The following is a 23,917-nucleotide window of genomic DNA, read 5'->3' on the forward strand; positions in this document are numbered from 1 at the left end:
GTGGATTTGCAGCCGTTTTACCTCCAGAAACCTGGTGGAGCCGCGGTTCTTGATGAGGTAATCTCCCAGGAAATCTCGGAGCGAGTGGTGGTGCTGCTGCTGGAAGTACAGTCTCTGGAGTTTCTCCCTCTCCTGATTGGATAAATCTGAGTACTTGAGCCTCACTACACCATCGGGAGTGGCACAGTTCAGCAGCAGACGTTTAGCTAAATCCAAGACTTCCTCCTCCTCAGCTTCTGTGATGGATCCATCCTCATTTTCTGTCTGCATCATCACCTCATTTTCCAGCATCCCTTGGTTGTCATGACAATCCTCATCCTCAGCGTTTTCCTCCGTCTCACTTTCCTGCTGCGTGTCCATTGGGTCAACAAACTGATCGTCCTCCTTCTCAGTCCTCTGTGTTGGTTCGTCCTGATGCTGCCGTCTTCCTTCACTGTCTCCAACTTTTTGTGCTCTCCTCTCTAGCGCTTGCAAAAGAGCGCTGGCGCAGGCATCACCATGGAAACCAATAAAAATGTCAGACGGCCTGAAATCCTTGTTGGTTTCACCTGAGAAGGCTTTCACCCACTCTCTGAGTTTATTGAGGACCCTGTGCTGCCATGATTCCAGATCAGTACTCCGATCCACTCGGTGCTTTTCCAACCTGTTGATGAGGGGGACAGGAAAGTAATCGTAGACCTTCTTCTGGTCCTCGACCACTACCAGTCTGAAGTTTGTATGCACGCGGCATTTCACTCTGTGGGAGCCAAGACCCAGATCGACGTACTGCTGCTTGCTGAGATATACATAGTACTGGTTCAAGGCATCATACAAGCTTTCATAGAGATTCTGCATGTTGAGGAGGATGACGGTGCGTCCCGTTTCCATGCATGTTTTCACACGGTTAACGTTGCGGCAGACTTGAGCGTACTCCTGGTCCTTTGGGAATCCTGAGCCGAAGATGATTTCAGGAGGCGGATAGTCTCCTTCAGCAAAGACTTGCTGCTGAAGGATGTGGAGCGCTGCATTGTTGGTGGTCAGTAAAAGGAGGTAACGACTCTCCTCGCTGGTGCCATGATCAAGATTCTTTTTCACCATTTGCAAGGTGTTTGGCCTGGGAATTTCTGCCAGGTCTTGGTGAACCTCATGGAAAAACACAACAGGGTCAAAACCCTCAGGTTGTCCGCTGAAGTTGCGTAAGATGGCCTCCACCAGCTGCTCTCCATCCGGCTCTTGCTGGGTGGATTTTACAGCAGCGAAGAGCATTTTGACAAGGCTGTAATAGTCCCTCAGACCAAAGAACTGATTCTTTGAGGTTTCACTGCAGATGCGCAGGAAGGCATTCGCCAAAGCTGGGAAGAGGTGTTTGATTTTCAGGAGGATCTGGTTGGAGGATGAACAGATTCCTTTAGCGGTCTCCACAAGTTCATCTTCACTTGGATCCCACCTGGACACAAATATGCCTCTGTTCATCTTAGCTGGGTCAAGAGCCCAGTTGGAGATGCCAACAAACCCAACCTTCATGTGCGGATCTGGCTTGTCGTTGTCGATGCACCCATCCTCCAAGAGAGGATGAAGAGCCTTCAGTGGCATCTGGGAAGAATCTTCAGCTAGTCCTATCTCATCCAGTACCACCACCGACACATACTCGTCCATGTTTTTGTCCTTCTGGAAACGAGCGCAGTTCCTGAATGTCCCTATGATTCCTTCTGGACTTGAATGAGGGCTGCACTGGAAGGAGACCATATGAACCTGCTTGAGTTTCCTGAACAGATCACAGTGGGAGTTTTGGCCCTGCATGGCGTCGGCAACAACGGTTTTAGCAAGTGACTTGGAGCTTCCCGGCTTGCCAACCAGGAAGAGAGGGATCCGGAGTTCTATGCAAACCACCATGAGGAACACATTCTCTTTCAGTGCAATGTTTTTGGCAATGGTCTCCCTTGTCTGAATGTTCTGAAGGAAGAAGTTTTCACAGGATGAAATCTCTTCTTGCAACGTTGTTAGAGCGTTGAAGGGTCTTGGAAAGTACCTGCAAATTTCTGCCAGGTACTCCTCTTTGGCTACCAGAGATGGATAGTAGCACACTCCCACAGCAAGAATCAAGCACTTGAGTGTTTTGGTGTTTTCATCAAGGTCACTGCAGTTGCTGAAAAGGTCCTCGCTATGCTGGTAAAACCAAACTAGCACTTTCATGGACCGCTCCACATCTCTGAGACTCACAAAACTGCACTCGTTTTTCCGACTTCTCATGTATTTCTGTGAGGCTGCCAGGACGTTTGAAATGACCTCCTTGCAGGCTGTTGGCAAACGATGATCTGCAACTTTCTTCTGGACGATCTGCTTGATGTATGAAAGCTCAGTTAGATCACTCAGCTGGCCGAAGTCCCAAACCAACGACACCATGCTCGGAGGCAGAGGGTGAACTCTGTACACCAGCTGCCTCAGAGGAACTTTGCCAAAACGGTCTTCTGTTTCATCTGCTTTCACTCGGTATCCCAGTCCGGCACGTTCCAAACGCTCCACCATTTCAGGTGAGTGTTTCCTGTAAGGATTGCAAGCAGCTATTATTTTTAGCCCACTTTTTGCTCTCAGAGGTTCTCCTTTCACTGTTTGGTCACAAAGGATTTCTTTGATGGCAAAAATGGCCTCTGTGGTGTTGGCTTCATCAAAGAACAAAATGGTGTCTAGCTTGTGCATCTTCTGGTTCATGTAAGCAAGTACCTCGGCTTCCCGCACCTTTCTGTAGATCATTTCTGCTGTAGTTCCACCGTGAACCTTCACAAGAACCATGTTTTCCACTGGTCTTTCCTGCCTCTGCAGCGTGCAAAGAAAACGGACCAGTCTGGTTTTTCCACAGCCGGTTTCTCCCATGATGACGACTGGAATCCCACACCGGAATCTCATGTGTATGGCCAACATCTTCATCACGTTGTCGGCTGTGAGCTCGTATGTTGGATCTGGATCAAATCTCGCGTCGGTGATGCCTTTCCTTGCACCAACAACACATGAAATCCTTTTGATTTTGTCTGGCCGAGGCAACTGATCAAAGTCCTCTGTGAGAGAAATCCGTTGTCGTTCCAAACCTTGAAAAAGCTCATGGGACATCACATGCTGTATCAGAACTTTATTGCTGTGAGGATCTACAGCATTGAGCGTGTTCTGCCTTCGACATATCTGCACATTAAAGCCGAGGAACGACATTGAGGAATGGTCTGCGTTAAAGAAAATGTATGGATGGGACTCCTTTTCCCATCGCTTGCGAAGTGTCAGACGGGTAAGAAGGTCGTCTTCCAGGTTGTTTTCATTGCGCAGGACTGGACTTTCATCAGACGTATTCAGGGAAGGCGAGGCAAAATCTCTTGCCATGAGAATCATGAACTTCACAATGAAGCCCTTGAAGCCTGGAAGCTGGTCAGCGAGAAAATCTGGATCACAGAAAACGGAATTCTCGCAGTCTTCCAGTTGGGCATTAAGGAACCAGGAGAAGTTCTTCAGCTCACCCCAAGATGGATTCTCCATGCCACAGAACAGCAGAAAGTGATGGAGACAATCATTAGCATCTCCCACTCGGGATCCTTTCTCGTAATTAAAGCGATCCAAGTTCTGATTCTGGTTATACAGCCTTAGGTACTGGTATGGTCTTTGAATCCCCTCACTACAAAACTCCTGCTCATCCATAAGCGGGTCAAAGGTCTTCTTTGCCGGGAGCTTTCGACTGGCCAACAGCTGCTTCACCTCTCTCGGAGGTCTACAGTGAATGGTGGGCAGAATGTCAAGAAGTCCGAGTGTCATCTGAGTGAGAACGAATAACAACTTAGTAAATATATAATTACATTAAAAGGGGGGAAACTCCCTTCATTTGAAGTTTTAAAAGCCAAATAATCCCACACAGTTGTAAAGTTTATATAACAAATGTAGGAAGTGCAAGATTAACTTGTGTACCAATGATTTCTCAGCGTTTTACCTCGCAAAAACTGTCTTTAACCTACTGCAATGTTTACCTAAACTGGGATTTCATGGATGAAAGACTTGAGCCTATTTAACTGGACTACGTTTAATGGACCCTTGCTGATATAACAGGACCTTTGTTGTTGCAGCATCATCTGCGACTGGAGTACGGTATGGCTTCGAAGCTAAATTGCCTTACCACCTGGTCTGCAATAACAGTTTATCGAATCTACAGTTATGATTGTAGCCTGTAATAGTATACAGCATTGAAACCTCAAGAATCTTAGCTTTCCAATGGGAACATGTAGGTAGTTGGAAAGGAGACTTGCTAACATACATAATTTGCAACGTCCCGCCCACTGGCCCAGTTGGTACCTACATCTGGTACCAACTGGTTAAAGTCCATAACACATATAATAAAGCAGGTTTTTAACTGTCAATTCAAAACAGATCTTAGAAAGACGCGTACCTCTTTTGGCTGGTTGTTAATGCAAGTGTTTGTTTTCAGGACCTCCACAGTGATGAGGTGAGCTGGATTCCTCCTCCACAGCATGCCATGGCTGTCGCTCAAACAGCCTAGAACCAGCAGACGGAACAGGAGCTCCTCCAGCCCCGAGCGAACCTGGAGGGGAAAAACTGGCCCATTTTCATTCACAGCAGATGAAAGAGCAAACTTTCTGGGAGCAGGAGTACTTGCATACTGACCCCAGCAGTGTCGATGTGAAGAAGAACAGGGTCCTGCTCCCTCAAAGGGGACAGCTTTTCTGACAGATTCTTAATCAACGAGTCAATTTCAACACATGACTCGATTAGTCTGATCCTGATGCATCTTGCTCTGGGAGATTTCCGCTGGAACTTCTCAAACAAACGATCCACATAGAGTGATTTACCTGTGAACGGAGGGAAATTTGGGTTGATTTGGCAATTAATCCCAACAAACCTGTGAAAAAGTCCAAAGCCAGCCCTCGTGTCCGTAGTGGTCTTTAGCAACGGTCTCTGGAGTTCTGAATGTCTCAGGTCTCGTGCCGACCACTTCAGGGGAATTAGGAGTTTTTCACCACTTTTGAACCATTCAGGCATAAAGTGGGCTCCTACCTCCAGGGATGAGCTTACAGACAGTTCTGATCACAGAAAATAGTTTTTTTCCAACAATAAGACAATCCCAAAGCGATTGATTAGAATCAGATCTGGTCTGGTTCTGGAGGATGATGCCTGCTAGCAGGAATCATCTGGACTACCTTACTGTTAGCAGTGGATTTGAGGAAATCTCCCATTGGACACATTCTACTGTTTCTTTACTGTGTTTTACGTAGGCTTTCTTATCTCTACCGCTTTCTCAGCGTTGTTTTCAGCTCCAGCTGCTCCAGAGTTATGCCAGCACACAGCCTGCTTTCTTCATTACATGGTTCAGGTTTTTTAAAGTCTCTGGCTCTAGAGCTGCTGCCCAACACATGGCTGCACTTTCCACAACAGACACATCTCTCCTGAGTTGGAGTCTGCATGTACGGGACCCAACTGTCCAGGTTCTGCTCATTGCTCTTATAGTTATGGGTAGTCTAGCCATCCATTACTTATGTAGCAATGGGGATGTTACCTGATGCACTGAGAAGTACCTCGCTCTATTTCTCTAATATATTAATGTATAAATATATGCCAATATTGCCGTCTCTAACTTATTTCTCCTTTTTTCAGCAGGTCTTCCTGAATAAGTGCAGTTGTACATGTTGATCTGTCTTTCCTGTCCTCTCCACCCCAACCAGTCGAGGCAGATGGCTGCCCTCCCTGAGCCGGGTTCTGCCGGAGGTTTTCTTCCTGTTAAAGGGGAGTTTTTTCCTTCCCACTGTCGCCGCATGCAGCTCAGGATGGGGGATTGGATCCAAGTCATGACTCGATGCAATCAGTTGGTTTCTGTTATAGGATATGTATGAATTGGCTGGAAATGATGTGTATGTAAAGTGTCCTGAGACAACATTGTTGTGAAGTGGCGCTATACAAATAAAGTTGAACTGAATTGAATCGGAGCAGTCACCGAATGATCTCAGCTTCCGTAGGAAGTAGAGTCTGCTCTGAACTTTCTTGTAGAAAGGAAAAGGGGGGAGCAGACCAGGAGAAAAACCTGATAAATGGCACAAGACCTCAGAGGCGCCACCAGGAACTTTGGGTCCTATGAAAGACAACGGCAGAGATCCCACAACTTGACCGCAAATTTCAGATTTTTGTTTTTGCTTCAAGCTGATAAAATAAAAAAAGCTTTTCATGGGAATAATAAAGATCCAGGGCTGTGTTTAACCCTTTATGAGGCAAGTGACTATTTTTGATCACTTTGTTTCCTTTCATATTCAACTTGAAACTATTTCATTTTAATTAATGTCAGAATGGAGATCTTGGTTCATACCAGAAGGACAATTTAGGTGAAAATTTCTAATCTGAAGGTCTTTTATTGAGTGCAGACATCTAACTAGGATATTTTAATATAAATGGTTTATCAGTTTATATTACTGCTATACTTTATTACAACCTTTGAAAAAAGTATTTATTATTTTTAATGAAGGTTTAATAATTTTCTCATATAGTTTATACATCTTTTGGGGCCCCTATCAAGTCACGGGGCCCTTAGATCTTCCTAACTCCCCCCCCATCCCCCCATATGGCACCTCTGCAAGAACTGGACCTAAAATCAGTGGCAACAGGTCTGATGGAGAGATGGGTCATTCCCAGAACCAGACAGCAACATTACTGAAGCAGTGTGGGATCAGCTGGATGGAGAGCGAAGCAAAAGGCAGAAACATCTAAAGAAGAGCCTGGAAAGTCCATGAAGAAGCCTGGAGAACTATTCATGAATGCTTCTTGGAGGAATTTTGTGTGAACAGCTTCAGTGTGTCAAAGAAAGAAGCTGCTCAGACCACATGCTGACTTTTAAGTTTGTTAAAATTGTAAAAACTGTTTTTGTCATAACGTTAAGTCTACATGTTTCCATAAATCACTTGTTATTCTAGCTTTAGATATTCATATATTCCATATTCCTTATTTCACAATCCTTATGCTTATCCTCATTCCTGATGCTTGTTGTAGGTCTGAAGTGATGCTGAACCCATAAACTTAAGTCCAGTTACAACGTCTGCTCGGTGTCTTTACAGACACACTAAATTCTCGGGACTTGACGAGTCTGCACTCCGTGATCTGATTCACCAAAACACTAGACGGCTTTCTGGCTGCAGAGTCGGACGTCACGAGGCCACAGCAGTTTGGTGGCCGTCTGGCTTTTAATCTAAGATAACAACAGGTCATTCTTGTTTAGATGAACATAGATTTATGGCAGGCAACTGACGCCCTTATGCGAGGATAAAAAGGACGGTTGGTCCGGAAGTCAGAGAGAGCATCTTCAGATCTCTGACCCTTCGGACCTCTGGGACTCTGTTCATTTTAAATCTGTTCAGTAAACCGTGTACGTTTCCACCTCAGAACCAGCTTCTTCATCGACAGGATTTTTTCCCTCTACACACGGCATCGGTGTGGTACCAAACAAAAGCCTGGAGCCACTTTCCCAGTACACCCAGCGGGTAAGTGGGTCCAAACGTTTCACTGATGCTGTATAAAGAAATGAGGGATGGTTTACGATGCGTATTCTGTATTTAGAACCTTAAATGTAAACATTTTCATCGCGGATGATTGACAGGAATCCTTACCGACTGCAGGGCGCCGCGACGACACCATCCAGACCGACAGCTGATGTGGAGAAACCACAGCGACTGGGTTTTGGGACGGTATGTTCTGTGTGAAGTGGTGGTGAAGGTACTTCCGGGCAGTGTCTTCTGTTAGACTGATGCCCGCCGGTACTTTGTTGTTGCTGAAGTAGGAGGGCACACATCTGTGCTGGTGGACGACAGGACTGACGATCACCAAACGATAACGTGGGCTGGCACTTCTCTCAAGTCCCTCGAAGAGCTCCACTAAGGCTTCGCTGACGTCGTACCCCAGCACGCCAGGATCGACTAGAGAATACATCTTCTGCCCGTTTTGTTTGGATCCTGGGCTGAGAGCTCTGCGTAGAAAGATCTCTACTTCTTCTGTGGTGGTTTCCTCTCTGCAGACCAGAACCTCGTCATCAGACGGCAGCGGCTGCACGGGACTCTCCATGTAGAAAGACAGAGTGGTGGTGAAGACCTCTGCATTTGGACAAAGCACCAGGTTGGGCTTTCCTTCCTGGAGAACTGGAGGAAGATTCCTGATCATGTGGTGCTGATTCATTTCAGACAGACATGACAGGAAGCGGGCCAGAGTCAAGATGTCCAGCGACTCGCTGAGGTACTGAGACATGTCTCTCCTAAATCGCTTCCAGAGGTTCTCCAAAGTGTCTTCATCATCACATTTCACATCATCCTCTTCATCCTCTGAAAACTCCATCAGATCACGGACCTCCTCCGCGTCCCCGTCAGGATATCCAGGTGCAGCCAAGTCCAAAGAAGGCTGGAAATACTCATCTTCATCGTCAGAGGCTTCATCCTGCACGGAGACCATGTTCGCTGCGTTAATATAAGCAAGCCTGACATCAGTCAGCGTGCATCCTGGCTTTATGGAGAAAAGCAAGTGCCACAGCTGTTGTGGAACCGATGCCTGCCGCTGACACGCGTTGTGTATCCAGTGGCACAGGTACACCATCTGCTCCGACGTGTAGTGGTTCAACAAGCTGAAGCTTGAGCGCATGTCGCTGATGAAGGAGCACCAGCCTTTCTGGCAGTCGTCCATGGACTGCGCCAGCTTCAGCAGCTGCTGCGTCACCTCCCCGTGGTACAGCATCTGCTTACTCCTCAGGAGGGAGAAGGTGAGGGCGATGCTCGGCTGCTGCTGCGGGCAGCAGTGGACCTTGGCGTGCCATTCCCTGAACAGCATGTTGCCAGAGGTTTGCATCTGAAGAAGGATGGCGCCGACTCGCTGAATGCCTTCAAAAACCTGCAGCAGATGACAACGTCAGAGTAGAAATGTAGATTTGGGCCAAAAATGTTGCCAAAGTTACCTGGATCACACATGGCTGGTAGAGGAGAGGTTAGAAGGAAATATGAAAAGTCTTCAGTGTTTCTTCAATAAATATAAAGTTCTTCTTTCTTTCCAGCTCATTTTGAACAATGTAAAACATTCCTCATAAAGATTTAAACACAGAGACACCATGCCAACCTACGGAGACACGCTTAGCTTGTTTGCAGCTTTTTCAGCCCATTCAGCATGTTTACATGTGGAGCTGCTAACGCTACTGAGAGGCTGCGACCCCTTGTGCTGAAACCAGGCTAAGCTTCATGCTTTCATTAAATAAAAATCATGCATTCTGTCTGAGTCCTCGGCACGGTAACATATTTTGCCATACGATTAATTGTCTCAGAAGTGATTGCGATAAACGATAATATCGTGCTGAGCGATTATTGTTGTCATTTTAAGACTATGTTCATCTAAAATAAACATAAAGCCATAAAAATGCAGGTAACCCTTTCAGAGATCAACATACTTTAGTTTCTACAGAACATTTATCTGGATGTGCAGACTAGACCCATCCAGTCTCCAGTCTGCTGAAACAGATCAGGATTTCTCCTGGGGTTTTTCCAACGTGGTTATCTGGAACATCTGGTCTCTAAATAAAGTGATATAGTCTATGGTCGTATAAGGGGTCAGGTTTGGACCTGACCAGAGGTGGAATGGTAAAACGTCATTCCTCATGTCATTGTAAAGTTTGTTACATGAATGTTAATCCAGGCGGTTCATACTGGCTGAAATGTTTGCAACAAAATGTCGCCTTTTTAACAACATTAAAGCGCAGCAGGTGTGGGACGCCCAGAGCCGAGATGAGAAGCTTCCTGACAAACTGGTGGGAATCTACCTGAACATGTTGCATCCTTTAGTTGTGACATCCTGATGGTGACGCGGCTGAGTTTGTGTTTCAGCGTGGCTTTACCAACAACGCTGTCTGAGTGCACGCCATGTCGCACCGTCCTGTTGGTGGTTAATCTGTTTACCGCTTGCAACAAACACATTGTAGGTTTATTCAGTCAGGTTTTCCTTCATAACAGCTGTGAGACGGTGAATTTTTTCACCAATTCACCCATTTAAATGTCATTTAACCTGGAAATTTAGCATAATTAGGGGCGTGTCCTATTGATTGACAGGTATCCAATATCCAGCAGCAAGAAGGCACAACCATTGCCTTAGTGTCAGCCTGCCTACCTCCACTAGCCAGGTAGCTACCGTTAGCACCGGGTTAGCTTGATTAGCTCTTAGCTACAGGCAGCTCAGTTTGATAGATGTCAATCAATTAGTTTTGAATTGATTTATCATATTAATTAATTTAATTCCATTTAATGTTTATAGTCTTTCATTCTTTTTCCTCATATTTTGATATATTTATTTAGTTTTTGTATGATAAATATCAGCTTTAATGTGCTGAAACATCTGATTAATCAGCTGATGAGGCCGTCCTGAACCAACATGTATTTAAGTCACGAATGGAAAACAGGATTTCTCATTTCTGGGATGTTTTCTGAAGCATCTGACCTCTGTAAATCTGTTGACTTGTTCTTTGCCGTGTTCCCCTTTGGAGGACATCAGCATCAGCTTGTTCTGAAGCTCCAGAAGGTCTTCGAGCCTGTAGGTCTTCGTCTTCACCGTCACCTGGACCATGTTTTGTAGACATCTCTGAAAGCAAAAGGAATCAGACCATGTTCATGGCTACACCAACACGTTAAACCCTGCAGTGACGATGATCTACCGACCCTTTCCGTGTTTCCGTTGGACCATCCAATCAGGTAAACTCCATAGTTGTTAATGGAAGTCGCCAATGAGAGCGAGGACTGCTCCACAGAGCCGTGGCTCTCCTTCAGAGCTTTCAGCCAGCTTAACAGTCGAGTCGACTCTCTCTGAAACACAAACTCAGCCGCGTCACCGTCAGGATGTCACAACTAAAGGATGCAACATGTTCAGGTAGATTCCCACCAGTTTGTCAGGAAGCTTCTCATCTCGGCTCTGGGCGTCCCACACCTGCTGAGCGCACCGCAGGAATTCCTGCAAACCAGCTTGAGGGGAGAGGGAGTAGAGCAGAGGGGCGTACCCCATCACTGCGTCATGGAAACACGCCACCTGGTCGATCTCCGTGTCGTTCTCTCCAGCAGATATGGAAGCCAGGTCGACGTAAACCTTCACATCGCTCATGTCTGGTGACGAGACGGGAAAGTGAGCGGATGTTCCGGAAGCTCGTTTGGATCATGTTAGGTTTGTTTTCTTACTTCTGAGGTTGTCTTTGACCCACCTGACCAGCGCGTGGCTGGCCAGGAACTCTTCCAGACAAGCGGTTTGCGGCTTGGTGACGGTGGCGAGCTGCTGTCCGGCGTGAAACAGATCCTCCGTGAGAGACGACAGGGCTCTCTGCTTAAACGCGGCTTCATTCTGGAAAAGAGTCAAAAATCTGTAAAAGTTAACAAAAATGCATGAAAACTCTTTTTACTGCTCTTTGGATATTAAATCAACAATCTATCATATTAATATTAATAAATAATCAATAAAATACTAAAATATGAGGCTTATTGTGGCTGGACTGATATAAAAAACATCCCAACATTTTTTGTTTTTCTTTTGTTTTTTGGGGTTCAAATGAATGGAAATGATAAAAATCCCTTAATTCTCTTAACTTCTTCTAAACTTAGTTCATAAAAAGTTATGCAAACAACAATGTTTTCTTTTGATCTCCAGTTTCATTATTATCACATTAGTTATTACAAAAGAAAATGATAAAGTTAATTATTTTTGACATAATAAACATCAGGGGGATGTGGATCTGGTGGTGCTTAGAGTCCAGATATGTTAAATATCAGCAAATAATTTATTAAATAAAAAAATAAACCACTAGAATAACATCAGACCTGCCATAAACTACCAAACATAACTTTTAAGATTTTAACCATTTAACAGTTTAATTACTTTAGTTATTTATTTGTTTTCATTCATTAAAAAAATCCACAGAGCATGAATTATGTTTTCATAACTATGAGGAAAATGGAGTTTTAATTTGCACTAAAAAGTCGTTTTCTTCGGTACTCCTATTGGGTCATATGGGGGAGTATCTGCTTCTATATAAATACAAGAAAAATACTGAAAAGTATTTATTATATGGAAAATAACTAAGTTTTCGTGTTGTTGTTTTTTTTTAATTATTTATTTAAATGTAATATTTCAAACAGTCCCACTGACATTTAAAGGTATAAAAAATGATTGTTTGGTTGTTTTGAGCAGGTTTTAAGTCTTTTCTGAACAAAAAGCTGAAAATAATGACGTTTGATGATTTTGTAGCCGTTTCTGTGGACATTTCAGCCGTGAAGTTTCCCAGAACGTCCAAATGAGCAGAAAACACATCAAGAAAAACTTAGACTAAAAGAAGAAATGTTGTAAAAGTTTGAGTGTAAAAAAGACAAAGTGATCATGGAATGAATAAAAGGTTAAAAGCTGTGGGAAGAGACGATTACCAGCTGGCTGAGGGTCTGGATTCCAGTAAAGTTCCCAGAAAGCTTCATTTTGTCTGCGATGGTCAGCACGGCGCCGGCTGCAGCCGCTGCCTGCTGGAGCTGCCGGTACGCCTGGATCTGACGCCCCCTCTGCTCCACCCAGGTCCCGCCAGCCGTGGAGGCTCCTGCAGCAGAAACCGCCTCTGACATCAGAGCCAGCTCCCTCGCCATCAGCGTCCCGTCACCCGGGTCGCCACTCTCCAGCAGCGCCTGGTCCAGCTGACTGAAGGTGATGCTGGCCTCCAACATGCTGACGCCGAGCTGACAGAACTCTGCCAGCAGAGGCTTCCAGATGTTCTCACACACCTGCGCGAAGGTCACCGGGACCGGTGGGGGGGTGGGAAGCCTCGCCGACGCTAACGAAGCGGCCCGTCTGACCCAGGAGGACAGAACCAGGCTGCTGTGATGCAGCTTCAGCATCTCACTGGACATTTTTAAGACGTTCATGCTGATTTTATACCAGATGACCTGGGGGGGGGCGGTCACCTTCAGCTTCCCGTCTGCACCAAAGGACTGAACCTGCGCCAGCTTGTCCAGGCTGACGGCGTGGAGGTCCGCGGCGTGCTGCGCCTCCAGAGCCTTCATCTCAGGAACTTCAACCATGAAGAAAACCACCGTGATGAGCGCTGCGTTTACAGGCGCTTTAATAATCCGTCTTCGCTGCACCCACCTGTGATGCTTTCTGTCACCTTTGCCATCATTTTTATCAGCGTATCAATCTGCTGTTTCCGCTGCAGGAACGTCCTCAGGTCCTTCTCTCTCTCCGCCAAAACCACCTCTCCATCAACAGGAACGGTCTCAGACCTGCTGCTTTTCTTGTCTGTGGAAGACACGACTCCTCTGTTAGACACGATCCCTGCAGGGATGATGATGTAGTAACAGAAGGTTCCTACACTGCTGGTACAGCTTCTGAAACTGTGGCCGATGTTTCAGGCAGGTCTGCAGGTGACCCAGGTTCACGTGACCTTCCAGCAGAGACTCCACCAGAGAGCCCACAGCCTCCACACAGCTGTGCACCACGTGTCCTGCAGGATCATCCACCCGGATGGACCTCCACTCACCTGGGACAAAAGAACACAAACTGCTTGGAAAAGAGAATTTGTACATTTAAATAAATCAAAAAAATAACCTGGAGTAGAACAGGCTTCATCTCTCCATCAGAGCCGGATTTTCAGCCTTTTCTCCACGTTTCTCTTCCAGCAGACATCTTGTCCACATCCTTTCCTTCTCCTGACATGTGGTTGAACATCCAGCATGACGTTGTGATGAGACCAAACCGGAAATACGACTTAATGTCGATTTAAATTAAAGTCACGGTTCTTTGCTATGTTTGCTGTTATGTGTCGACATCCGGCTCATCCCTTCGTTTAGGAACCGTTTTTACACTTGAAAGATTCACAAGTCCGAGTTAAGTGACTGTATGAATAAAAACTCATTTGGTACAACGACTACGCTGAAAATAAACGGCAACCAGAGTGAAAACTTCAGAAATAATCCAACCATCACGTTAAAGATCACAACCAAGTCTGTCTGATGGAAGCAAAACATTTAGAGATGAGGATCAGGACTTACGGCTGGACAGCAGGACGTTCACGGCAGACTGCGGCTCCAACAGCTGCACCACCACGTTGTCTTTGAAGCGTTTTGCCGACTCGACCACAAAAGCAGAAAGAAGGTCAACGGGGAGGTCTTTCACCCTGGAGCTGAGACTTCGCATCAGGTTTCCCTCCTGTCCTCGCTAACAGAAACACGGGACACGTGCTGAACAACAACACGCAGCAGGGTTCGGGCTGATCCGTGAGTTTACTCTGCTAAGACGTGACTGGAAGGAAGGAACTTTGTGGAGACGAAACGTTTGGTCTGAAAGGATTTAAGATGAGGCTTTAACCCATTTCTTTCCTGTGAAAAGTCTGTTATCAGAGAGCAGTGTTTTTCAACCAGTGTGCCGTGGGAGATCCTCAGGTGTGCCCTGAGAAACGATCCACCTAACTGGTCTGAAAAGCAGCTCTGTCCATTCAACAGGTGAAAGATCATAAAATTCCTTTTTCTTGAGTTTATCTGATTTATTTAAAGACGCTTTGACAAGATGGATTTTAGATTAATAATATAGGCTTTAGAAAATTGTTTGTGGTGTGCCTTGTGATTTATTCAGTGGAAAAAAAGTGTTCCTTGGCTCAAAAAGGTTGAAAAACTGTCATAGAAATATGCAAGGAGAGAATGAACCCACATCCAGCTTCAAAGCAGCATAAATGCAAAGCGACCGCGGCTCGTTGCCTTTCTCTGTTTCCGCTACTGAACTGGGAAACAGCCAGAAGGCGCTTCTGCAGGACCTGAGTCACCATGTGATGCCAAAACCAAGCGTGTAGTCGGAGTAGAACTGAAAAACAAACGTGTGAACCGTACCTGGCAGACGGTCTGGATGGCCGAGTGGCACATCTCCTCAAAGCAGGCCTGAAGAACATGGTGACCTTTCCTCATAGCTGCGACGGACGACTCCAGGCAGCAGAGCAGCACTTTGTCTTCATCACCGGCCTGAGGAAGACATCAGCGCTGATGAAAGCTACCTGCTGGACTCCGGGAAGGGTTCTGTTCTGAGCACCAGCCTCTCTTGAAGCTAAACTTAGCGCTCAGAGGTTGGAATGAAAGGCAGCGCAGCAGCAAACAGTGACTTACCGAGGAGATCCTCTTCTTCAGGTCTTTCTTTAAGCTCTCCACCCAGCGGGAGGAAATTTCCTCACAACAGCATTCTTCTCTCAGCAGCGCGTCCCACATCTGATAAATCCGCAGCAGATTCAGTTTTACAGAGCATGAACTCCAGTTTAACGTATCATTACACCAGAGAGACCTCAGTGTGTCCCTAAATATTCCCCTCTGGCAGCACGAAGCCACTGGGAGACGTTTCCTCCTGAACACAGAGAAACCTGCAGGTTACCTCACAAACCAACATACCTCCATTTCCTTTGGGTATGTGAGGGATTTAGCAGTCATGAGGGGTTTCTGCAGCAGTTCATCTCTCCACTCAGTGATCCGCTGCTGCACCTGAAACACCTCCTCCTGGAGCGACTGCTTTAAAGTCGCAAAGTCCTCTTCTTTCGACTAAAACAGACAAAGACGACAAATCAAACGCTCCACGTTGTCGCGTTAGGTTACCTCATGACAGGGTTGTTACTAGGGGTGGGAAAATCAAATCGAAAAATCAAAAATCAGGATTTTTTTGGTTGACAAATTTAAATTAGATTTTGAGTAAAAAAAAAAAAAAAAAAAGATTTTTTTCCAACTAAATAAAAATAATCCATTACAAATTTTATTGTTTTTATTGATCTTTTTACTTGTCTTCTTGGGCATTATAGCAGCAGAAAGATGATCTGGAAACTGGGTTGTTTTTTACTCATTGAAATAATGACGAGCAAAAAAACCCCCAAAATTTTATACATTTATTTTGTTTTTAACCTACAAAAATCAGCCATATCAAAGAATTGTAAGAATCGCAATTTAAATCGAATCTGCACCCAAAAAAATCGTAATGAAACCGGGACACAAGCGTATCGTCACAGCCTGAGTTGTTACCTCTCTTCTCAGTTTGGTCTCCAGCAGCTCCGCCAGCCTCAGCACCAGCTGGAAGGACTGGACCACCGCCGGGAACCACGGGACCATTCTCGCCATCCTGCATGTGCTCCTCAACACACGGATGCTGCTCATCAACGCTGGCTTGATGTTTTCACACTGCATCATTCTGCAGCACAAAGCTGAAGTTACACGGAGCAAAAAGGCAGAAAACTTGGAGCACCGTGAATCTTTCAGTACCTGTCCTTTTCTTTGTCCACCTTCCACAGAATGTGGGTCAAAGCTTTGTGAGCAAGCTGCAAGCAGAGCAGACAAACATGGTTTAAACTAAACCTGTTGACTTCTTCTGATGTTGTACTACCGCGAGAATGTTGGATAAAAATCTCTCTTGGCCTGCGCGGGCAGAAGTCGCGTTTGTTCGATAATTCAGGTTCTTTTTCTACCTTTATGTTCTCCTCGTCTCTTTTCAGATCCATCTTCTCTGCACATTTCTGCAGTCTGAACATCAGACTCTGGATCAGGTGCTCGACATTGATTCCTGTCAGCTCTGAAAATTCAGGAAGGTCTTCAAAAGGGAGCAGAGATGACCAGCCCAGCAGGAGCAGCGGCGTCTCTGCAGGTAAACGTTCCTGAATCACAGCAAGCATCCTCCTGTGAAAACAGAGAAACGTTACCTCTGCTGAAGTCAGGAGGAAGAAGGTAATCCAGCTGTTCAGAGACTCACTTTCTTTTGTCTGGTTGGAACTTCACGCTCTCCCTGAATCGGACAAATTCGACGCTACAGAGTCCGGACCAGTCGTCCTCCTCCTGAGCTGGTCCCACCTTTCCTGCACCAGCTCCCGGTTGTCTGAGCCTGAAGAGCAGAGGAAGGAGCAGGGCGAGCTCCACCACCTTGTTGTGGACACAGTGGTTCATCAGACCCAACACAGTGCTGCAGAGAACAAACGTAAGATCAGTAAAACACAGCTGTGCTTGTAGGCAGATCTCTGGAAATGTTCAGGAAACAAAATCACACATTTAGGATTTATAAAAAAAATAAATAAAAACATTAAAGTGTCTAAAACCTGAAGTACACCTACAAGACTAGCGGGGGTGTCTAAAACCTGGAGTACACAGACAAACGGTGTGTAAAACCCAGAGTTAACATCTAAAACCTGAAGTACGCAGAAAAAGGATGTGTAAAACCTAGCAGTGGTGTCTAAAACCTGGAGTACGCCTACAAACCTAGAGGTGGTGTCTAAAACCTGGAGTACGCCTACAAACCTAGAGGTGGTGTCTAAAACCTGGAATACGCCTACAAACCTAGCGGTGGTGTCTAAAACCTGGAGTACGCCTACAAACCTAGAGGTGGTGTCTAAAACCTGGAGTACGCCTACAAACCTAGAGGTGGTGTCTAAAACCTGGAGTACGCCTACAAACCTAGAGGTGGTGTCTAAAACCTGGAATACGCCTACAAACCTAGCGGTGGTGTCTAAAACCTGGAGTACGCCTACAAACCTAGCGGTGGTGTCTAAAACCTGAAGTACGCCTACAAACATAGGGTGGTGTCTAAAACCTGGAATACGCCTACAAACCTAGCGGTGGTGTCTAAAACCTGGAGTACGCCTACAAACCTAGAGGTGGTGTCTAAAACCTGAAGTACGCCTACAAACCTAGAGGTGGTGTCTAAAACCTGGAATACGCCTACAAACCTAGCGGTGGTGTCTAAAACCTGGAGTACGCCTACAAACCTAGCGGTGGTGTCTAAAACCTGAAGTACGCCTACAAACATAGGGTGGTGTCTAAAACCTGGAGTACGCCTACAAACCTAGAGGTGGTGTCTAAAACCTGGAATACGCCTACAAACCTAGCGGTGGTGTCTAAAACCTGGAGTACGCCTACAAACCTAGCGGTGGTGTCTAAAACCTGGAGTACGCCTACAAACCTAGCGGTGGTGTCTAAAACCTGAAGTACGCCTACAAACCTAGGGTGGTGTCTAAAACCTGGAGTACGCCTACAAACCTAGCAGTGGTGTCTAAAACCTGGAGTACGCCTACAAACCTAGCAGTGGTGTCTAAAACCTGGAGTACGCCTACAAACCTAGCAGTGGTGTCTAAAACCTGGAGTACGCCAACAAACCTAGCGGTGGTGTCTAAAACCTGGAAAACGCCTACAAACCTAGCGGTGGTGTCTAAAACCTGGAAAACGCCTACAAACCTAGCGGTGGTGACTAAAACCTGGAGTACGCCTACAAGACTAGCGGGGGTGTCTAAAACCTGGAGTACACAGACAAACGGTGTGTAAAACCCAGAGTTAACATCTAAAACCTGAAGTACGCAGAAAAAGGATGTGTAAAACCTACGGTGGTGTCTAAAACCTGGAGTACGCCTACAAACCTAGGGATGGTGTCTAAAACCTGGAAAACGCCTACAAACTTAGGGGTGGTGTCTAAAACCTGGAGTACGCCTACAAACTTAGTGGTGGTGTCTAAAACCTGGAAAACGTCTACAAACCTAGGGGTGGTGTCTAAAACCTGGAGTACGCCTACAAACCTAGAGGTGGTGTCTAAAACCTGGAGTACGCCTACAAACCTAGAGGTGGTGTCTAAAACCTGGAGTACGCCTACAAACCTAGCGGTGGTGTCTAAAACCTGGAGTACGCCTACAAACCTAGAGGTGGTGTCTAAAACCTGGAGTACGCCTACAAACCTAGCGGTGGTGTCTAAAACCTGGAGTACGCCTACAAGACTAGCGGGGGTGTCTAAAACCTGGAGTACACAGACAAACGGTGTGTAAAACCCAGAGTTAACATCTAAAACCTGAAGTACGCAGAAAAAGGATGTGTAAAACCTACGGTGGTGTCTAAAACCTGGAGTACGCCTACAAACTTAGTGGTGGTGTCTAAAACCTGGAAAACGCCTACAAACCTAGGGGTGGTGTCTAAAACCTGGAGTACGCCTACAAACCTAGAGGTGGTGTCTAAAACCTGGAGTACGCCTACAAACCTAGAGGTGGTGTCTAAAACCTGGAGTACGCCTACAAACCTAGCGGTGGTGTCTAAAACCTGGAGTACGCCTACAAACCTAGAGGTGGTGTCTAAAACCTGGAGTACGCCTACAAACCTAGAGGTGGTGTCTAAAACCTGGAAAACGCCTACAAACCTAGCGGTGGTGACTAAAACCTGGAAAACGCCTACAAACCTAGGGGTGGTGTCTAAAACCTGGAGTACGCCTACAAGACTAGCGGGGGTGTCTAAAACCTGGAGTACACAGACAAACGGTGTGTAAAACCCAGAGTTAACATCTAAAACCTGAAGTACGCAGAAAAAGGATGTGTAAAACCTACGGTGGTGTCTAAAACCTGGAGTACGCCTACAAACCTAGGGATGGTGTCTAAAACCTGGAAAACGCCTACAAACTTAGTGGTGGTGTCTAAAACCTGGAGTACGCCTACAAACTTAGTGGTGGTGTCTAAAACCTGGAAAACGCCTACAAACCTAGGGGTGGTGTCTAAAACCTGGAGTACGCCTACAAACCTAGAGGTGGTGTCTAAAACCTGGAGTACGCCTACAAACCTAGAGGTGGTGTCTAAAACCTGGAGTACGCCTACAAACCTAGCGGTGGTGTCTAAAACCTGGAGTACACAGACAAACGGTGTGTAAAACCCAGAGTTAACATCTAAAACCTGAAGTACGCAGAAAAAGGATGTGTAAAACCTACGGTGGTGTCTAAAACCTGGAGTACGCCTACAAACCTAGGGATGGTGTCTAAAACCTGGAAAACGCCTACAAACTTAGGGGTGGTGTCTAAAACCTGGAAAACGCCTACAAACTTAGTGGTGGTGTCTAAAACCTGGAGTACGCCTACAAACTTAGTGGTGGTGTCTAAAACCTGGAAAACGCCTACAAACCTAGGGGTGGTGTCTAAAACCTGGAGTACGCCTACAAACCTAGAGGTGGTGTCTAAAACCTGGAGTACGCCTACAAACCTAGAGGTGGTGTCTAAAACCTGGAGTACGCCTACAAACCTAGCGGTGGTGTCTAAAACCTGGAGTACGCCTACAAACCTAGAGGTGGTGTCTAAAACCTGGAGTACGCCTACAAACCTAGAGGTGGTGTCTAAAACCTGGAAAACGCCTACAAACCTAGCGGTGGTGTCTAAAACCTGGAGTACGCCTACAAACCTAGAGGTGGTGTCTAAGCTGTGGTGAAACGTCAGGAAGACTGAGCGACTCCCGTCTGCTTTCTACACTCTAAAGAGAAAACTTACAACTGTGGGTTTTCAAAGGAAGCATGCAACTCCTCCAGGTTCTTCTTGTCCATCGTGGTCTCTGACGACACCAGCTGACACAGCTCAGCCCAGCCTTTCACTCCGAGGTCGATCCCACAGTTTCTGGTAACCATGAAAACACGCAGGCCCAGAACAAGAGGACTGACATTCCTGCAGCTGCCTGAGAGCTTCTCTTTTGCTTCTCCTTTCAGGATCTGAACCAAAATCTCTGAAATCAGCTCTGCTGCCTGTAGACACGAACATTTATTAATTGGACAACAGATGTGAAATATATAACAATTAATGACATCTGACTCTTCTCACCTTGACCACAGGAGGTGCTGAGCTGTCTTCGTATTCCACTCGTTCTCGAACAGAAAGCAGGCTCGACATAAAACCGATCAAGTTGCTACACAGCCTCTCCGTGCTTTGCTGGTCTGCTGGAGTCCATTTCTGGAAGATTCTGTTCAGCAGAGTGGTCGCTGAGGTCTGCCAGGCATCTGAAAGCTCCACACCTTTTGATTTTGTCAGGTGTAACATCTGAAGACCAGTTTTCAGAAAGCTTGCATCATCACGACAGATGAAGCCTTCGTAAAGGTGAAGCTCTGAACAAAAGCAAGTTTGTGATCAAATTATGTCCGAAAACTAAAAGACAACAACGTAGAAGTAATCTTCTCGCATGCTTTCATACCTTTAATTCTGTGGTCGAAAGGAATTTGGAAATATCTTGTTGCAGTTGCCAAAATGTCTTTGTTTCGTTGTTTTACACCATACCAGTAGGTCACCCAGTCGCCTCTTTTCAATTCTCTTTCTTCAATGCAGAGACGTGCTTCTACCAGATAACCTTCCTGCTTCATCCCACTGAGCAGAAAACATGCTTATTAAACACCTGTCATTTCCAGAGGCTGAAATATTTATATGTGAAAAAGTTTCCACATAAACTTTTTCCTGTACTGTAAGGAGACGGGACGATACACAACGGGACACTACACGGCGGGACACTACACGGCGGGACGCTACGCGGCGGGACATTACGCGGCGGGACGCTACGCGGCGGGACGTTACGCGGCGGGACGCTACGCGGCGGGACGTTACGCGGCGGGACGTTACGCGGCGGGACGCTACGCGGCGGGACACTACACGGCAGGAGTATACACAACGGGACACTACACGGCGGGACACTACACGGCAGGAGTATACACAACGGGACACTACACGGCGGGACACTACACGGCGGGACACTACACGGCAGGAGTATACACGACGGGACGCTACGTGGCGGGACGTTACAAGGCGGGACGTTACAAGGCGGGACGTTACAAGGCGGGACGTTACAAGGCGGGACGCTACACGGCGGGACACTACACGGCAGGAGTATACACAACGGGACACTACACGGCGGGACACTACACGGCGGGACACTACACGGCAGGAGTATACACGACGGGACGCTACGTGGCGGGACGTTACAAGGCGGGACGTTACAAGGCGGGACGCTACGCGGCGGGACGTTACAAGGCGGGACGCTACACGGCGGGACGCTACACGGCAGGAGTATACACGACGGGACGCTACGCGGCGGGACGCTACGCGGCGGGACGTTACAAGGCGGGACGTTACAAGGCGGGATGTAACGTTGGAGACATGCTCCTGCCATCAAAGTCAAAATAAGCAAAAATCTTATGGTAAAACATGAAATTGTCCTTTTCAAAACCTGCATATAAAATATGGGTTTCTGACATTTGCACACAGTGCCTTCTCTTTTAATGTGCCGAACGTTTGGGATTCGGGATTATATGCTGAGATTTACAGTTTGTACAGATTCTACAAAATACTCACACAAAATATGTTATTTCCAAGGGTAAAATCCCTCCGTCATGAAACAGCACAAGCTTGTCGTGTTCTTGGTGGAACCTGAACTTCTTGTCCAGCACAGCGTAGATGTAAACGGTGAACATGGGGGCACTGGACGGGGGTCTCACCGGGCTCCGATCTCTGAGGACAAAGACAGATCTGTGATCAGTCTCAGACATGATGTTTGATCAAAGCTCTGGTTTCAGACTCACCGGCTGCTGCTGGTGGATGTTTGATCGGCTCTGGTGGAGGCTGCCGCTGCCCCTCCCTCTCCAGACACAGCGTTGGCGTAAGACTTCTTATCTTTTTCGTGCTGGCATGTTGCCTGCTCTGAAGCCCCTGCAGACGTTCCGTTCTCCGCTTCAGGCTTTGACTCAGCCGATGCGCTGCTGCTGGCTGCATCTTCATTTTGCCCTGACGGAGCCGGAGCGTGTTGCTGCTCAGACTCAGACGTGCCTTTGTCTTCATTAAGTTGTGTTTGTGCAGGACCTCCCACCCCAGGTCGACTCTTTTCGTCGTTTGCATCATCCGGTGTTGGCACCATGAAGTCTGTTTGTGTTTCCTGGTTCTTCTGAGAAACAACCGTCTGTGTGTTTTTGTCTTTGCCTTTCTGTTTCTTTGTCTGAGTCTGAGCTTCCACCATCTTTGTAACTCTGTTGTGTTGTTCACCGACGTTTGGCTCACTTTGCACCTCGTCTGCAGCCTGGAGATCCAGAGGCTGTGTTTCTGAAGACAAACCGTCCGGCGTTTGGCTGCTTGTCATCTCCTCAACCTCCTCATTGTCTCTTTCTGTGCTTCCACTCGTCACATCTGCAGCTTCTTTTGCATCTGAGATGCTCTTCTTCTTCTTCTTTCTTTGATTTCTCTTTCTCCTCCTGGCCTTATCTTGAACAGTCTTGCTGGTACTTCCTGTTCCTGGTTGCTGGAAAACACATTTAACAACTGTAAGGACAACTCACACAGATAAAACTCCAGACTGAAAACTGTTAGCACTGGTAGCAGCATTTCTACCTTAACTTTCCTCTGTGGTTTGTTGGCGACAACATCTTCCATTTTCCTGGATTTCGCCTGAGATCCAGCGGTACTGTTGGGGTTTTCTCCCACCTGCTCCATTAACAGGGACAACTTTCTCCCAGAGAGTCCCTCTTCCCCTGCTCTCTGTCACTTAATATACATAAACAGGTGTGTTTTAAACCTTTAGACCAACCAAAATCTGAAGGATTTATTATGTTAGTGTGCTATAATGCAGCCAGTTAGGGAGTGGTTAAATGAGAGCTGTTTTCCAACCTCTTGATGGACTTTATGTAATTATTAAACTGTTAAAAATGCAGTCAACATTTATTTGTCTGTGATTCAGCTAATTAAAATAAAAAAAAAGCTGGTCAATTATGCTTTAAAATGCTCAAACTGATCAAGACTGTTCAGTTTAATCCAGAATAACTGAATTTACAGGTTTGAGATACTAGTTCAACTTGACAGGTGATGTACCTTATAATAATAATAATAATAAATCCATGAATATAGGCTGCAATGATGTAAACAAGAACTCCATTTTTACTTAAAATGCGTGTTTAAAACCTTCAGAGTAGTTCAACACACTGTAAATACATAAATGAATGACAACTTTTAAAGTGTCTGACAAACACTGGTTTGTAAATTCACAATAAAAACATTATTATGCTTACAGCCTCTGCTTTAAGATAGCTTGGCTTTTCGTTTAAAAAAAAAGAAAAAGAAGAATTCGAAGCAAAATAAACACAAATAATTTATGTATCTGATGTCAGAGAGA

At 46.1% G+C, this 23,917-nt stretch overlaps 1 protein-coding gene across 1 annotated transcript in view; it reads right to left on the reverse strand.

Moving 5' to 3' along the window:
* Positions 1-22,804, reverse strand: part of rnf213b (ring finger protein 213b) — a 53,280-nt gene extending 30,476 nt beyond the window's left edge. The window contains exons 1-24 of the mRNA XM_079261151.1: positions 22,341-22,804; positions 22,114-22,269; positions 20,966-21,135; positions 20,599-20,879; positions 20,275-20,522; positions 16,753-16,959; positions 16,472-16,679; positions 16,269-16,324; positions 16,032-16,197; positions 15,414-15,560; positions 15,138-15,236; positions 14,868-14,996; positions 14,037-14,202; positions 13,358-13,525; positions 13,135-13,284; positions 12,426-13,057; positions 11,193-11,352; positions 10,903-11,120; positions 10,683-10,826; positions 10,465-10,605; positions 7,614-8,877; positions 4,633-4,817; positions 4,397-4,549; positions 22-3,771 (exon numbers count right to left, since the gene is read on the reverse strand). Coding sequence (XP_079117277.1) covers positions 22-3,771; positions 4,397-4,549; positions 4,633-4,817; positions 7,614-8,877; positions 10,465-10,605; positions 10,683-10,826; positions 10,903-11,120; positions 11,193-11,352; positions 12,426-13,057; positions 13,135-13,284; positions 13,358-13,525; positions 14,037-14,202; positions 14,868-14,996; positions 15,138-15,236; positions 15,414-15,560; positions 16,032-16,197; positions 16,269-16,324; positions 16,472-16,679; positions 16,753-16,959; positions 20,275-20,522; positions 20,599-20,879; positions 20,966-21,135; positions 22,114-22,269; positions 22,341-22,771 — 9,429 coding nt within the window. The 5' untranslated portion in view covers positions 22,772-22,804. The remainder of the gene's footprint in view (positions 1-21; positions 3,772-4,396; positions 4,550-4,632; positions 4,818-7,613; positions 8,878-10,464; positions 10,606-10,682; positions 10,827-10,902; positions 11,121-11,192; positions 11,353-12,425; positions 13,058-13,134; positions 13,285-13,357; positions 13,526-14,036; positions 14,203-14,867; positions 14,997-15,137; positions 15,237-15,413; positions 15,561-16,031; positions 16,198-16,268; positions 16,325-16,471; positions 16,680-16,752; positions 16,960-20,274; positions 20,523-20,598; positions 20,880-20,965; positions 21,136-22,113; positions 22,270-22,340) is intronic.
* Between the last annotated feature and the right edge of the window lie 1,113 nt (positions 22,805-23,917).

This window comes from Telmatherina bonti (assembly GCF_933228915.1).
Source record: "Telmatherina bonti genome assembly, chromosome: 21".
Classification (NCBI taxonomy): Eukaryota; Metazoa; Chordata; class Actinopteri; order Atheriniformes; family Telmatherinidae; genus Telmatherina; species Telmatherina bonti.